Source organism: Tachysurus fulvidraco, chromosome 23, assembly GCF_022655615.1.
Source record: "Tachysurus fulvidraco isolate hzauxx_2018 chromosome 23, HZAU_PFXX_2.0, whole genome shotgun sequence".
NCBI lineage: Eukaryota > Metazoa > Chordata > Actinopteri > Siluriformes > Bagridae > Tachysurus > Tachysurus fulvidraco.
This window is the reverse complement of record NC_062540.1, coordinates 10,858,391-10,875,295: the sequence shown is the minus strand read 5'-3', so window position 1 is coordinate 10,875,295 and position 16,905 is coordinate 10,858,391. Positions and strand designations below refer to the sequence as shown.

The window sequence follows — 16,905 nt, the reverse complement described above, 5'->3', positions numbered from 1 at the left end:
AAAGTGGAAACCAAAATAATTAATGTTAGAAGTTTTCCAACCTTACACAATGAAAATACAAAATTAAGTGCAAAACAATCATTCAGGAACGACAGGGAAAATATATATATATATATATATATATATATATATATATATATATATATATATATTAGTTGTTTGTGTGTGCAACAATGTTTGATTGTTTCTCATTTAATTTGTGATTGTATCATTGTAATCACACATTGATGGTGAGTAAAAGATGTGAGAAAGTTTAAATTTCATGATGTCTTTTGCTTTAAACATGGTATGTACCCAAGCTGGCAGGAACTCCACAAGTTGGTGCAAGTCTGGACAATCCATGTTATATCAAATCTATCTGAAAAAGCACTAAAGAATACAAATGAATGGAAGGGATCAGTTTGCACTGAGTTTACCTTAGAACTGGGAGTCAGAAATCATAACCGTCATTTTCGATGTAGTAGATTCAAGTTAAAGTGTGTGCTTGTTTACTTCCCCAAATACTATGAACTGTATAGTCAATGTTATAGACTTAACACACGAACAGGTTTGTATGTTGATTTCTCTAAAGCAAATACCTGAAAATACAGCGTAAATGATTTAAATAAAATAGGAGCTACTGTTCACCGTTTTCATATCAAGCAATATAAAAAATGTGCCTAAATTTATATAGTCCTAGAAATAGTGTCGAATCCTCAATATTTTGAATCTTGATCTCCAGTCTAATCAGATGTTTAGACCCCACTGATGACCTAGTCCAAAGATTTTGGCAGGCCCCAAAATTGGTTATACTGTTAACACTCATTCCTTAAAAAAGCATAAGCCAAACCTCACCCTCAAAGCTCATGAATATTCATCCTCACGAAAAGCCAGCGAGTATCGCTGATATCTGGAACCGTGTTGGTCATATCCTGACTTCTTGAATCCAATTGTTTCACGATGATAGTGTTCTCACTCGTCACCATGTCTGTCTCTAACCCCGAGGTGAGGAAACACTACCACATCTACATTCAGGCTCTCTGTAGCGCTCTACCCATGATAAAACTGACAGCATTGGAATTTTAGGTGTTTTTTTATCTCTGCGCTTAAAGACAATTCTTGCATTACATCAACGTTAATAAGACAATTTATACCTTGAGGACTTTAGTGTAAGCGTTTCTTTTTTATTTCATGCTGTGCAGTATAAACACTGCAGCCTATGTATGAAAGTGCTGTGGAGAAACACTTTCCACTGTTATGTACCAAGTCCTTATTGTTCTTTTTGTTGTTTCACTACTTCCCATCTCTCTCTCTCTCTCTCTCTCCCAGAAGTCCCAGTAACACAATTACTCCCAGGCCATCTAATCTACAGCTGCACAACCAGCAAAGGGGCACCAAGGCACACGAGTGTGTGTGTTAGCAAAACTAAGTGCACACAGCATACACACTTGTCAAGTCTAGTTTTATCCAAGTCAAAGAAACTATGTGGCTAAGTAAGAGGATTCTTTTCCACAAAAAAAACACTGCTTTCAATCATTGCAAACCAGTAATACTTTGTGCATCCAATACTTTCTTTCTCCATTTTGTACATCATTAATGTTTGTCCACAACTAGCTTAATAGCCAAATGAGAAAAAACTCCACACAATTCTTTATATGCTGCCAACATTCTAAAATGATCCTGCAAAACCTCATATTACGCTTTGAAAATATTTCGTTTAAAACTACTAAATTTTAGTTTTAAAAATAAACAGAAAATTTTCACACCCATTACCTCAGTGGACTCTTTTGAACAGCACTGGACATTTAGTTAATTCTTTTTTTAGTTTTGTTTATTAAAAAAACAAACAAACAAACAAAAAAACAAAGTACACACATGCACTTTATTCATCACTGTCATGCTATAATTATACCACTGTATTTCATCAGTAACTATCGTTTCATATGCTGCATTAATTGTCAATTTATTTCTCCCTTCACAGCTAAATGCCACTTTATTTCTTTTGCTTTTCATTTGCTAATCTACGTTTGCACATTTTTCCACTTACTCTTGTTTTATTTTTATCTTAATGTATTGCATTCTATACTATTCTACACAGTTGTAAAAAAGCATTTTGTTGTGTCCTACTGTATATGATTGTGTATGTGACCAATAGAATTTTTATTTTAAATATATTCTTATCATTTTTATAAGCTCTATTATAAATTAAAATGCATCCCAATCACTGTACCAAAGCTCCACCTGTACGAACTATAATAAACTTCACTAGTTGCACATCTTTTAACATTCTGAGTACAAGAATTTTATAAAATCCTTGAAGGCCATCAGTGGTCTTAAGGCAAAATGCTGACTATCCTTCCTATTATTGCTGCTCAATCTCTTTCTTTGGTGCTTTTTTAGATTGGCCTCGATAAGTGAAGGGTGTTGAGTGTTTTGAATAAGTTTGTCACTTTTATTGGCCTTTTTATATTTTATCTAACAACAACAACAATAATAATAATAATAGTAATAATAATAATAAGTATTTGTTTACTCAAACTCACTTATAACGTTCAACAATGAGCTTTGAGTTATACCGACATTGATTTCCAGCTTAATTTATGAAAATGACCGAGTTAAGAATTGATTAAATCTTTGCACAAAAATCAATGTATCCCATAAACATTTTCTTCCCAAACAGCTGCCCTTAGACTCTGTGTGTGTGTGTGTGTGTGTGTGTGTGTGTGTGTGTGTGTGTGTGTGTGTGTGTAAGTGAACGAGAGAGAGATGTTCAAGCCCATGTAACAGCCTAGAGAACTAGGCTTTTCGGGGGTTGGGGTATATGCAGGTAAATAGAATTTTCACAAAAAGGAGAGAGAAAAATACCTGTATAGTATGCCTCTCAGAATTTCTTCCAAATACTAGAAACAAAATGTATAGTTTATAAAGTTAATAGTTCTGTCTGGCACAACAAAAGTATGGGCCAAATATAAATAACCACCAACACAACAGATACAGCGACTAAAGGCTTCCAACCCTCCCAGCTCCCCCCGTCCCACCCCCCAAAAAAAAATCCACACACACCACCTGACACTCTCATTGAGCAAGTTAATGAGGTGTCGTTAGAACAATTCAACCAGTTTGTGGTGTTTATTTCATGTGAGTAAGGTTACTGAAGTTACTGAACTGTTAAGGTGAGTAACACATGGGTATTCAACTAAACTGTGCTTAAAAAAAAATAGTCCAGTTATAAAATACCTCATTTATTCACAAAAGTCTGGCTAACAAGGTTAATGCTTAACCATAGAATGAACAGTGAATGTTGTTTCCATCTTGATGTTTCCTAATATCACATTTGACCAGCATCATGGACTTAAGGCAAGGAGAATAATGGTTTTGCTCTCGACTTAACACGCCGTTTTGCTCATCAGACCACAGAGGGTTAAAAAAAATTACATGTGTAAAAACTTCTGACAGACCTAGTGACACCTAGTGCCCTTTTGCTAGGCTCTGGTCTTATGAGCTGCCTTTGGCTAAATAATTTACATAAACACATCTGGCTGGATGAAACAGAGGATCTGCCTCAGAAGCTGTTCTGGGTCAAGTTTAACGTGGAAAATAATCATGCAAAAACATAAAATCTGTTCTACTACAATACTTTTTCCATTGACTTGGTTCAGTCTGCTGACTTGTTGGATCCGTATACAGGCCGGTGACCACCAGTTGATGACCCCGCTAGAGACAACATTTACTTACTTACTTACACACACACACACACACACACCACTAAGTATCTCTGTATAGCATAAAAAAGTCTAAGCATATAAGATGTTAACTGTAAAATCTATGAGGCTAAATATGCTGTAGTGTCTTGTTCCTCTCTCTGCTTTAAAGCTTCTAGTGCATTTTCTTTCATCGGGCCTTTTATATAATCAACACACAATATTAAGATTAATTTCAATAGAAGAAGCAAAGAGACAGAAGGGAACAGAAAGAGAGAGAGACAGGGGCAGAAGAAGCAGAGATACGTTGTGAGGCTATTATTAGCATCCCCACAGTCACGGGTGTCAACTTCATGTGATGGCTTTGTGACAGTTTCCTGCCTCAGCTGGGCCTCTCTGGCTTACCAAATCGGTTATTTTCTTTGCCCCATTTTGGCTTTAGATATCGCCTTCTCACTTGGCTTCTCTGAGTCGCCATCCCTCAAGTCATAGCTACTACAGGGTCCTTAAAAATTACCCTCAAATCTCCCAGAATCACAAACTCAGCTGTAGTGACACATATGGACATATCCCCTATTATGTCCATGTTATGTCACAAACACACACAAAGAGCAGTTAACATCTCTGGGTTGTGGTCTAGTGATAAAGGTCACTAAAGGACAGCACTTACAAGGTTTCTTGGACCCAACTGTGTGCATGGCTCATATTTCATGCATGGACTCTGTGTTCACAGGTAACTCTACAGGATTTTTATTACCCATCTATTTAACCCGAAAATATTGATATTATCTGTCTGCAAAGGCATCATATGCAAATATGGACCTGTAGAGGAAGAAGAAAGGAGACTCTCAGAGAAAACACAGAGCATCTGCTCAGCTTCAGTGTCACAACGCTGAGAAACAGTTCTGGACTTGTAAGCCATATTGACAGTCAGTACTCTGAGACCGATCATTATCTCATTACTGTAGTCATCATCAGTGTGCACTCACACCCATCCATCTTGCTTTCTCTCAGACTCACACACACAAACTCTTAACACAAAAGGAAAACTAAGCACTTTCGTTCAACTTAAAACTCCCAGCAGCCAAAAATAATTGGTGTTTTTTTCCTGCTTTACTAATAACTACACTTATGGGTTCTTAGCTTCCTAAAGAGGTTGTACTTAAAACCGGGATCTGACAGGACAACTCTGTTGTAGGGTTCTAAACAAAAGCCCCTCTCCAGGGTCCCCCCAGGTAATTAAACCCAAGCACTTTGTGTTGCTCTGTATTGTGGTTCCTAATACCCAAGGGATTTTGCCAAAGCACCGACAAGTCAAAGCTTTCTGTATTTCTCAAATATGATCATCACCCAAGTCCTAAAACTAAACAAAAGTCTGAGCTCAATTATATTTTTTACATTTATTTTACTGAGCAAAATGATACATTAAAACCCTTTTTGGGAAGGTTCATGAACCACTAGGAGGTTCATGAATCAAGGGCATGGCAGGCATGAGTTTTTGCAGGCTGTGTTTCAAGAACATAAACTTGGAACTTCACCATCAATGTCTGCTCTTTACCACACAGACTTATGGAAGTGTGATATGCCTAGATCAAATTCAAGAGTTATCACCAGGTTGGAAATGAAGGTTTTAAGAATTTTTAAAAAGTTTGGCCTCTACCGATCCACCATGTGGCAGATAATATACAAAGGGAAGCAATTCAGCAGCATGAAGTTTTTAGGTGGTACTATCATGCTAGTATCATGGTCCAGTATGGCTTGCCGTTATTGATTGGCCTACGAATTTTGGATTGTACAAGCAAATGTCTGGATATTTTTCTGTGAACTGAAACGTTACCATATTTGAGTTATGCAGCAAGGAAATGAGCCTAAGCACACAAGTACCACTACAAAAGATATGGTATAAAGAATACAATGTATATTTTGGCACGGCCATACCAAGTACCATATCAAGCCTGAACACGTTAGAAATGTTATGGAAAGACCTAAAAAGAAAAGCCTACAATCACCACAGAGATGAAGCTTTGGTTGATTTTTTATTCTTGCTAAAGGGGGTCAAACCAGTCACTGAAAGCAAAAGGTTAATATACCCACCACCACCACAATGGAGTTTTGGAGTTTTTACAATGGGGGCATTATGTTGTTCAACAGAATTGTAAAAACTCCATTGTTTTTGAGTCTTATATTTAATAAAGTTTTCTTTATCTAATTTTAGAATTTAGATGTAGATCTGATCATATTTTAGGTGCACACAGGCTACATAGTTGATAAGCTATCGACATACCACACAAGTAGGAAGAAAAAAGTAGTTTACGTTATGGACTTTAAAATCGGTCATTTCAAAAATTTTTCCCCCCATTTACCGAAAGATGTCAAGGGTTTGATTTCAGCTAGTGCATATACAGCAATTACACAGTGTAATATTTAAAAATATAGTACACAGTAGATTAGTTGCTATTCTAGTGTTTTACAAGCTTGTTCGCACCCACAGAAAACTATGCATGTCATATTGCCAATCCCTAAAACTGGACAAGAGTACTTTTTTTTTCAATTTGGGCAAAAGGGCAGCTCATCTGCTAAGGTCACTTAAATGGCCATGTTGGTGAGGGTGTTTAGATCAATAAAAAGTATAATATCTTCATTATACACAGCACTGCACAATCCAAAATGACCCTGAACTGTCAATCAAGTAGCAAGAGGTTTGCCTGCATGTGTGTAAGAGCAGTAACAAGCAGTGACAAGCCTGTGCCTTTGTGTGGTAGAATCTCCCATTCATCAGCCCTACCATCAGCCAAAAATCAAACCTTTCAGTTCTCTCCAAGGGGCCTAATTGAAGTCAATTGGAGAGTGAAGAAAGGGGTATGAAAAGGAACAGAAGGAGCAGGAGCATGAGAGAAGAGAGATAATGGTTTCTGAATAAGCTAGGTGAATCTGGGGCAGCTTCTTCATCATCAGGGGTATAGGGACAGCAGAAAAGATCCATATTCTGGACTGAAGCTGAATCCTAGTTTGAATTGTCTGTACTTTCTATCTTGCACTGGCCTGACCCTCCTACCTCTGCATCCAAACACACACACACACACACACACACACACACACACACACACACACACACACACACACACACACACTTTTAGCAAGGGGAATCAAATATCTGCCCAGCAGGTGTGTTTGGGTTTTTACCCTCTGCACCAGCATCTTGCAGATTAAAATAATTCATCATTCTGCTCTACAAACAGCATTTTCCTAACAAACTGTGTTACTAACTATTACTTCTGAAAATGACATATTGAAAATTATATTTATTATAAATACATGTGACAAGTCACTTTGAATCTGATTATACAAATAAAGCAGTAAATGACTTACAACTGTATTGGAGAAGGTTTTTTTATTCTCATGTGAGTTTGGGCCAAACCTGCATAGGCACCTGATGCAGCAGAACAAGGTCTTGTGAAAACAGTGATTAGTGGAGCAGGTGGAGCAGATTAGTAGATTAGGACTGCTACTAAACTCGAGGGTAGTGAATCTTACTAAAGCTAAAAACCTCAACAAAAAAAAAGTTTAGTAGGTGAAAATCCTGCGCGAGCTCCCCGGCCTATGCGCAAATCCACGCGTGTCCCGACGCTTTTTTTAAGGATATTTTATTAATCATTCGTTAATGTCCACGCTAATTAATGAATAATGATCAGATTTGACATGGCTTACTAAATGTAAACGTTGTTGTCAACGGCGGTGTTCTAAATACCTTGGAAGGTACTTGGGTGTGTTAATAGGTGTTGTTTTTATGTAACATTTCGGAAACAGCGCGCGCTACCCGTTTAATGTATGGAGATGCCAATGTCTCTATTCTGTACAAACTACTGCGCAACTTCGGCAGTCTGGCATTAATACAGTGTTGTAGTGTTTTCCTGTTCTGAGACACCTGAACCAATTTGCCAGTTAATTAAAATGTCCCGGAACAGGGGTAACTTCAGGAAACAAACCTGTGCACTGACTATTCTAAATAAATAAAACCTCACCTTTTTTTCTTTAGCATAGTTTTTCAAAATATTTTTTTGTTTTAATATAATTCTAAAAGAAATGATTCTGAAGTGCACAGCTTTAAATAAGCTATTTGGTGCGCTAGTGTGGATTGCACAACAGTCGACATCCTGACTGCTCCAAACACCTGATTTAACATCGTTTTAGCGGTTTCATCTCCACACCCAGGTGTCAGAGTAATGACTAACGTGTCTTCGTGATCTTCATGTGCTTATTCTAAAGTGTCAAAGTGATCTTTGGTTTTGCTGAAATGATGCTCTACTGTCCGAAAGTGCGTGTGCTGCCAATCAAGCGTGTCTGCGCACGACTGACTACGAACTAGATTTGCATAGGCAAATGCGCCCGGCTATTACGCACACAGCCATAAGACAGGATAAGAGGGAGGGGAGAGAGAGAGTGTAAAGAGGCACTCGAAGCATACTCACCGTTGCCTTTATAGGGACGTAAAGCACTGGTCTTTCGGATTTTCCATTCCTGTCTCTCTGGTTGTCGCCCTTTTCCACTTGGAAGCCTTTCGATTTAACCCAGAACTTAAATTTGGCGTTGATGTGGCTGCCATCGGTGTAGGCGTCCGAGTCCTCGCCCAGAGAGAGCGCGTGAAGGATCTTGTCGTATTTGCGCCGGGTCACAGTCTTTGTCTTGGCTGAATCTCCGTAAGTGCGGAGACACCAATCCTGAAATTCACCGAACATTTCCGTTTCGGATGATACCGGGCTTCTTTTCGAGCAATCCGCGTTGTGCTTCCTACCTGACATCTCTCTCTCTCTCTCTCTCTCTCTCTCTCTCTCTCTCTCTCTCTCTCTCTCTCTCTGTCTGTCCTAAACCCTCCTCTTGCTGCTCCGAATCCTAAGAGTAAGACTTCTTAAAATGCGCTATTTCAAAATGCGTCACGGTCCCTAGTTTCTCCCCTTGTGAGTGAGAAATATTGAGCTGGTGCACTCGGACCTTCAGCAGATAGGTGTATCCCGTTTAAACAATGAGCCGGGAAAGAGAGAGAGTGTGTGTGTGTGTGTGCGTGCGCGCGTCCGTGCGTCCGTCCTCGCACCTGTTTGCTGAGCCGATTCTCCCCTTGTCCCAGAGGAAAAACGGAACAAATATCAGAGGTGGTTTCTCTCAAAGAAACAGAAAGGGAGGGGATGTTTTTCTATGAGTCCAACCCCCCCCCCAAAAAAAACAAGAAATAATAATAATAAAAAAAAACGCACAGGCTTTATGTCTCACTGTCCCCCACCTGTATTCTGTAGCACAGATTCTCCAGCTAATTCCTCAGAGCTGCTCAGATCTTCTGAATGCACGGATGCCCTGAGATAATTCAGCAATAAAAATAGCTGTCAAAGTCTTTTGTTTGAGCTCCGTTCGGCAAAACCGTTCATCGGTGCAATAAAGCGAGTAGCCATACACCCCCCCTACTCCTCCTCCTCCTCCTCCTCCTCCTGCTCTGAGCTCCACCTGAAATCGCTTACCACCTGTTAGAATGAGACGCCGTCCTAAACAGACCCAAGCGCGGAACGGATAATGAAATCAGAAGCACGCGCCTCTCATTCAGACAGTCGCTAAAACGCACGCGTTTTCGTGGAAATTCGGTGAAATAAACGGCGTGTGGCGGCGAAAAGGGTCCCGGAGCGCGGCTGGCAGTGACGGGACTGTGCGTGCGGAGGCGACTCTCAAATCCAGGAAGTGCACAAGACACCCCAAACCAACACAAAGCAGCTGCACCCTCCCTCCATGGGAAAAACAATTCGCCCTATCGCTTTTCACTTGTACTTTTAATATCTAAAAAAATAATAATAATTAAAAAAAACCCCACAAATTTCATTAGTAGGGTACCACCAGGTCGTTTTTAAACACAAATTAATTTCAGCGGTCTGTGATGATGGGCAGTTGGTCGTGGGTCAGTGGTGGGTCGTTAGGAACCATTCTCTTTAAACAACAGGATTTTCAGAGTCACTAATTCACAGTCTCACCTGTTCTTGTAGGTGAAAACATGAAAAGTGAATCATATATACAGGGTTTGATTTCATATATTAAATCCAGTAGATCTACAGATTAGATAAGGTTAAGATCTAAATCCTACACACATTCTTACCTGTTTCTCAGATCACCACAGAAAAAGTGCAGAACTAGACACAATATCAGACTACATTTTTAACTACACCCTGGAAGATAATTAGCATTGGGATGAAGGATTTTATTTCCATGTGTTAAGTGTGAATCTTAACCAATTGCTTGTGAAATGTTAGATTTGACACACAACCTTTATCCTTCTATTTTAAAAAGGAACATCAACAATACAATGTGTCCAAAGGGAACTTTATAGGCACTAGTACACTGCCCTATAGAGAGCCCAATGGAGCTGAGGAGTTCTCAGGTAAAATGACTGACAACAGATAGCAGATAATCTACAATGGGGTTGCCAGATCAGACCAAATGACTTAACTGGGGTGGCAACTTAAAAAAAATAAAAATAAAATGAAATTCTATTTGTAAATTGAAAGTAAATTTCTTCTAATTTCAAGTCTAACTTCATATTATATATAATGTGCACTTACTATAGTTTTATGTTTACTATACTATACTATACTATTATGTTTATAGCTTTTAACAAAATTCTTTGATTTATTGAAGTGCTTTGATGTCTTTACCAAAAAAAAATCCTCATGCTAGTTCACTAGGTCAGGGACTAAGAGAATTTTTTTCTAAAAGCCAATCATTTAACATTTGACAAAATAAAGCATATGAAAAATAAAGAATGGTTTGAAACAAACCCATACATTTGTACAAATAAAACTAGACAAATGGAGGACAGCCCGGTCTATCTGCTCATAGCTAAATGCCTCAGCTGATGGAAGATTAAGGTCTTCTTATGAGTTATCAGTTTTATTGGTCAAATATGCTAAGCAATTTGTTTGACAGTTTCCATTGCCACTTACACTGCATACAAAAAACAGTAGACGTTGGTCATTGGACATAAGTGAGTAAAGATTTACTATACAGCACATAATTTGCAATATAAATAACAACATGAAGTAGTTTAGTATAAATAATCAGTGACTGGTTCATTGGTTACTGATGAACTTGTTCGTGTTCAGTTATGAGATAAAGGAGGTTTAAGTTGTTTTTTTTTTTCTGGGTACAATCTACAGTAGATATTTTTTCTCGCCGTTTTCAAGTCCCACAATTTTCTTGACACTTCACTGAATTCACACCTTTGTTCGAGTTCTGTTAAACTGCTAAAAACTTTTATATTCACATAGAAATGAGTCAGAATATGTGCACTTTTGCCTTTCAGCCTTTTTCTTTCACTGTTCAGTAGGCATTTTGTGTTTCAAGCTCTCTGTGAATTTGAACTTTTATGGAGTTTTGTGGGCATCACTAAATGCTAATTAGCTGTGTGACATACACAGATGACTACTAAAAGTAATCAGTATTTAAATTCAGACAGAAATGTTCGTTTGGTTTATACAAATATGTAAACAAACAAACAAACAAATAAATACATATTCATTCATTCATTCATTCATTCATTCATTTTCTACCGCTTATCTGAACTTCTCGGGTCACGGGGAGCCTGTGCCTATCTCAATAATAATAATAATAATAATAATAATAATAATAATAATAATAATAATAAATATAGAAACAAAAAAAATAATAAACAAGGTCCATTATTTTGAGCAAAGCTGTTGAAAGCAGAGTGACCTTTTGTGTACATTTTGAAATTTTAAAATGAGCTCTCTCTTTTTTTTTTTATCAAGACAAGAACACACTGTTCTGTTTAAGGCAAATCCTTGAACTAATAACAGGATGTTATGAACAAACATTTAGGGAAGCATTTCCTATAATTTATAAAGAATAATTTTGAAAGAAAATTCTTTGGTACTTTTTTGTTTCCAAAATGTTTTTCTTCCCTTTTCTCAGAATTTCACACATGTAGCAAAAAAGGAAATAGTATTTCTGCAGGACTGCAGTCTTACAAAATGAAACATAATGTTGTAAAAATGTTGTGTGTGTGATGTTCTCAGGAATATACTTTGTGAGTGTTGTATGCCTAGATATTTGTACCTTAATAAATGAACAAATATATCGTGAATATATATTAGAATTTATTTAGAAATGTGTGTCTAAATTTGTGTGTCATAATAATTATTTATTTAGAATGTGTGTCATAATAATAATAAGCAGCGAATAGAATTCCTTTATGGGGAAAGAATAAAGGCAAGCTGTAAAAAACATAATAGATTAGAAATTCATTTGACCTTGGAAAGAATGGTTTTTTTTTCTAAATTTCTAATAGTTCATTTCTTTCATTTTTTCTTACTCATTCATACATGTAAGTTATATAGCGAAAAGTTTGTGAACACCTACACACTCAGATGGGCTTTTTTGAGCATCCAGTTACAGCTGTGATTACAACCTCCACTCTTTTACGAAGACTTTCCCCTGGAGTTTGTAGGTACAGTAGCATGGCTGTGATCTACTGTAGGTCCTTAGTTTCAGTGAATTGAAATGCTACAGCATACAATAACATCCTATACACATTTGTGTTTCCAACTTTCTGCCAAAACTTTGGGTGAAGGCCCACATGTGGGTATGATGCTCAGGGTGACCACAGACTTTTGGCCATACAGTGTCTGACACATTTTCCTGTATAAGGGCTGTTCTAGTAGATGAGCTTTCTGCTAAACCACCTGACAGCAGGGCTGTATCAAAATAGCCTCTCACTTCAGGAAGTGAAAGTGGGTTTCAAAACTCTCCTGTTTCTCTCCATGCCTCTTTTTCCCCTTTTTGTGCTGCTGGCCCAATAGACAAGCGGTCAGTCATCTGCGGTTAACCCACTTATCCTTGTTCTCTAGTATGTTTGTCACACACTCTGTTGAAATCACAACCGCTCGGGCAGCTTTGCACCCGTTCTGCAGGTTTTGGAAGTCAGTTCGATTTTCATAGCTGAAAAAGTCTTTTGTTTATGTCTTGCTTCAAATGTGTTGGTTTGGGTTTATTTCCATGACATTTCTAACGTGTGGGCAAATAATTAATGTTCGTGTTACATATGAACTATAAACGGATGTTTAATAACAAAAAAATTAATATGGTCTAGGTTTGAAGCTTTTAAAGCTTTTTCCACCAACAATTTTTATTATTCTTTGAAATAGAAGGTTTGGAAGTCAGGATAGGTAAAAAAAAAAACCCTGCAACCTGACTACCAACAATGATACCAGAAAGAAGGAACTAATATGGCATTAACATATTAATAATTGTGCTTTATATCCAGTTCTTAGCTTCTTTAAAAATGTGCAGGGTTTGTGACTCTGAGAAGTTTTGTCTATCTGTTGATCTGTTGATACTGTAGCTGTGATGACACAGTTTAAGAGAGTGTGTGTGGGGGTGGTAGGTACAGGGAGGGGTGCGTGTGTGTGTGTGTGTGTGTGTGTGTGTGTGTGTGTGTGTGTGTGTGTGTGTGTGTGTGTGTGTGTGTGTGTGTGTGTGTGCGTGTGTGTGTGTGTGTGTGTGTGTGTGTGTGTGTGTGTGTGTGTGTGTGTGTGTGTGTGTGTGTGTGTGTGAGAGAGAGAGGTGTGTAGTGTGCCTGTCTTCTCCGATTACAAATCAGGGTCCAACTGCACAGACAGTTTAGCATGGTCAGCAAACAAGTGGCTGTTGACAATTTGCATGAGTCACTCAGCATATACACTTACTAACACACAGCTTTCATGTACAAACAAACAAGATGTCAGTACTGGAAAGTCCAACTCTAACATTAAGTCGCCTAGGTTTGCAGACTGTGGAGTAGTGGGACTCTTTAAATCCCAGGAAGCCCTCATGTCTGTCACACCTTCTGGCTCTAGCGTTTTAGTTATGCTGTCATAGCTAGTTTTACCGGAGTCCCTGTCTGCACTTTGCACATAATTTACATTGTCCATCACCTGATTGCAATCATACCTAACAATTTTTCTCTCTCTGTGCAGCTATATATGCCACTCCCGACCTCCCGGTGTTTTGAGTTCCTAGCCTGATCATCTCTTCTTACGGAGCTACTTCATCAATCCTGATCTTCTTCAAGTGGTTGGAGTCTCTTTGCCCGGTGGTCACCTTGCCAGGGATTGATCTGCATGGTCAGCCAGTGTCTCATGGGATTGTTGTGGATGGAGCCACTCGGAGACTGTCATGCCTTCTTTAAACCAATGTTGTGTCAGTCAGCTGTATGGTCTGGTCTTTATGAGCAATCAGGTCTGTGCTGAACTTAGAGTTTACGATGACCCATAAGTTCCCCAGGAGCTCTTGGTTGCACTATTATAAACTGTTTTAGAAATGACATTATTTACATTGACATCATTTCCAGCCCAGTGTCACCCAAATGATGATGGGTTCCCTTCTGAACCTGTTTCCTCTCAAGGTTTCTTCCTCATATCATCATCACATATGGCTTGCTCATTAGGTATAGGGATAGATATAAAGTATTTTAAATTTTAAGTTAATATTTTTTGTAATTAATTTTAAACTTTAATTGTGTATATTCATTTATTTATTTTATCCATATTTTTTCTTCTTATTATATATTTATTTCATTTTTCTCTTTCTTCTTTTTCCATATTTCTGTAAAACTGCTTTGAGACAATGGGAATTGTTCAAGTCAAGAGTCAAGTCAAGAAGCTTTTATTGTCATTTCAACCATATATAGCTGTTGCAGTACACAGTGAAATGAGACAACGTTTCTCCAGGACCATGATGCCACACAAAATAAAGACAGAGCTAAGGACTTAAAAGCGCTATACAAATAAATTGAATTGAATTGAATTAACATTACATCCAGACTGCCACGACAGACTGACACCAAATCACTATACACAGCCTCAGTGCATGCCTAAAGTTTAGCTATCAGGCCGTAATGATTAAATTGGATTTGTCCATAATTATTTATATGTTTACGCAAACTATCAGGCTGGAGTCACTGCTGAGACGAGATGTGATGAAACAGTTTAGATCAGATACACAGTAGTATAATCATTTGCACTGTTAATGCACTATCAATAATATTGCACTTGTTATCAGTCCATAATTAAGGACATAAAATGGATCACTGGGTTATGACAAATTGGCACTGAGTATTCGTTTGAAACTTTTAGCATGTTTCACAGTCATTTTGGCAAATAAATTAAATACTACCTGTTACATACTACCTGATATTTCAAATGCAACCCATTTCCTAAATATGCGTATAATAATTTGAAAAGCATTATATCAAAAACTAAATAGAAGAAATGGGTTTGTCACAACGTGAGTTCTTTATTTCATGAATTGGCTCAATGCTGTAGTATGGATAAAGCATTAGTAATGCATATTTTTGCATAATATTGAAGTGCATAACTAGGGCAGCCACAGACTCTTCAAACAACAAGCAGCCAAACACCCATCGATCTCTAACATTGCACCTCATTATTGTTCTGTCCTAAGACTCCACGCTGCTATAATAGCTATTTAATGATCTCCAATCCATCTTCTATAATCAAGATGGCGCCCAGAGCCACCAAGGACCTGGAATGCATTTGATATTTATGGAGGCTATTGTGTACTCATATGTTGGAAAACCAGAGAAGAAGAGAGTTATGGTAGCTTTGGAAGCTTAGTAAGCAGGTTCAGGTAAGCTCTTGCCATGTAATAGCAGAAAACCATCAGAAAATCACTACCAGAAATATAAAAATACTAACCTAAAAAAAAGAAGGTTTTTTTAAATATACGATTGTATTTTTTATTTCTGTTTCTTCATCTCAAAGTTGTATTCCAACATCCAACACACCAAAGGCCATGTTTGGCCAAGAATTTTTCCACTTTCTATATATTTGACCATATAGTGTACAAAAGTAAAGATCTCCTGTCTGCTGGACCTGTCGATCATCATTGATATCATCAATGTTCATCTAGCATACAGCCCTCTCTAACCTCAAACACCTAACCTGTAAACACCTCAACCTCCTGCTCTTGCACATTTTCAGAGTAACACAACACTCACAGACAGGTAACAAGGAAAGCAGAACAACGTGATGTGTAAAACAAAGTAAGGTGTTAAGCCACTAGCAGCTGTGAGAACTTTGCACCTTAGCACAGCCCCCTCCAAAAGTACCGGGATGAGTTAGGAACAAAGGTGCCATGTACCGAGGTGTTAAACACATCTCAATGTAAAATCAGGAAATCAATGCTGAAATATTAATGTTATCTATTGTTCATTATTTAGCACAAAATAAAATTCCTTCAGTGTGTAGCAAAAACAGAAGACTTGGCTGTATTGATCAGAGGGGACCGAAGATTCTCAAAGCATCTAAATCTCTAGGCTTTTTCCTAGACATTCCCTTAATTGGGGTTTTTGATGGTTGCTAGTGGGGAGTACTGTCTAACTGCTGTCTCCAAAATCTCCCCTAGGTGTTCAGTTGGATTAAAATATAGCTAGCATGAGGGCTATAGCATATGATTTCCATCACTTTCATACTCATCAAATCACCCTTGTGCTTTCAAGACTCAAGACTCACACGTGTAGCAGTGAAATGAGATGCAGCCACTCTAAAGACATGTGTATATGTGTGCACATACATACCGTACACATGTGCTCACATATATACATATTTTTATGTGTATTGATGTACTTGTTTTGGCTGCACTCTCCTTTACTCTCTGACTCCTACTCCCATTTGTATATTGTCTATAGTGTATTTTAGTTCTTTGTATGAACTGCATCTCATTTCACTGCATGTATAAACCTTTAACCTTGAAAGTGTTTGTGCTATCAATCTTTCTTTCGATTCTTTTTGGACTCCATACAGTCTTTTACATTTTCCTTTATTTCACTTTCCACAATAAAAGCTGTCAGTTTGAGATAATTGAGGATATTCAATCAACAAAGCCAACACACACAAGCACCCACAAAGATGCACAGTGTTGGAAGTAACCTCCTTAGTCCATCTGTCTTTTTTGCCATTATTTTCTCATTTGACCTTTCACCTTAAAGCCATCAAGTTGTGGCCTGGGGTCAGTCTGGCATGTGCCATCCCTCCAGCTGCCAATAGAAAAATGTGTGTGCATGTGTGTGTGTGTGTGTGTGTGTGTGTGTGTGTGTGTGTGTGTGTGTGTGTGTGTGTGTGTGTGTGTGTGTGTGTGTGTGTGTGTGTGTGTGTGTGTGTGTGTTTTATTCTCAGCT

The 16,905-nt window shown here is 38.0% G+C and overlaps 1 protein-coding gene and 1 long non-coding RNA gene across 3 annotated transcripts in view; one reads left to right on the top strand and one right to left on the bottom strand.

Annotated features, from left to right (window-relative positions):
• LOC125140105 overlaps window positions 1–2,253 on the top strand; it is a 76,321-nt gene extending 74,068 nt beyond the window's left edge. The window contains exon 3 of the long non-coding RNA XR_007139340.1: window positions 1,309–2,253. This is a non-coding gene — a long non-coding RNA (uncharacterized LOC125140105). The remainder of the gene's footprint in view (window positions 1–1,308) is intronic.
• nol4lb (nucleolar protein 4-like b) overlaps window positions 1–9,456 on the bottom strand; it is a 94,255-nt gene extending 84,799 nt beyond the window's left edge. Inside the window, exon 1 of one of the 2 annotated variants that reach the window (XM_047807621.1) lies at window positions 8,150–9,456. In XM_047807621.1, coding sequence (XP_047663577.1) covers window positions 8,150–8,479 — 330 coding nt within the window. In that variant the 5' untranslated portion in view covers window positions 8,480–9,456. Of the gene's footprint in view, window positions 1–7,049; window positions 7,823–8,149 lie in introns of those variants that run through there. The other variant, XM_047807622.1, reaches the window with a different exon arrangement.
• Window positions 9,457–16,905: the final 7,449 nt, after the last annotated feature.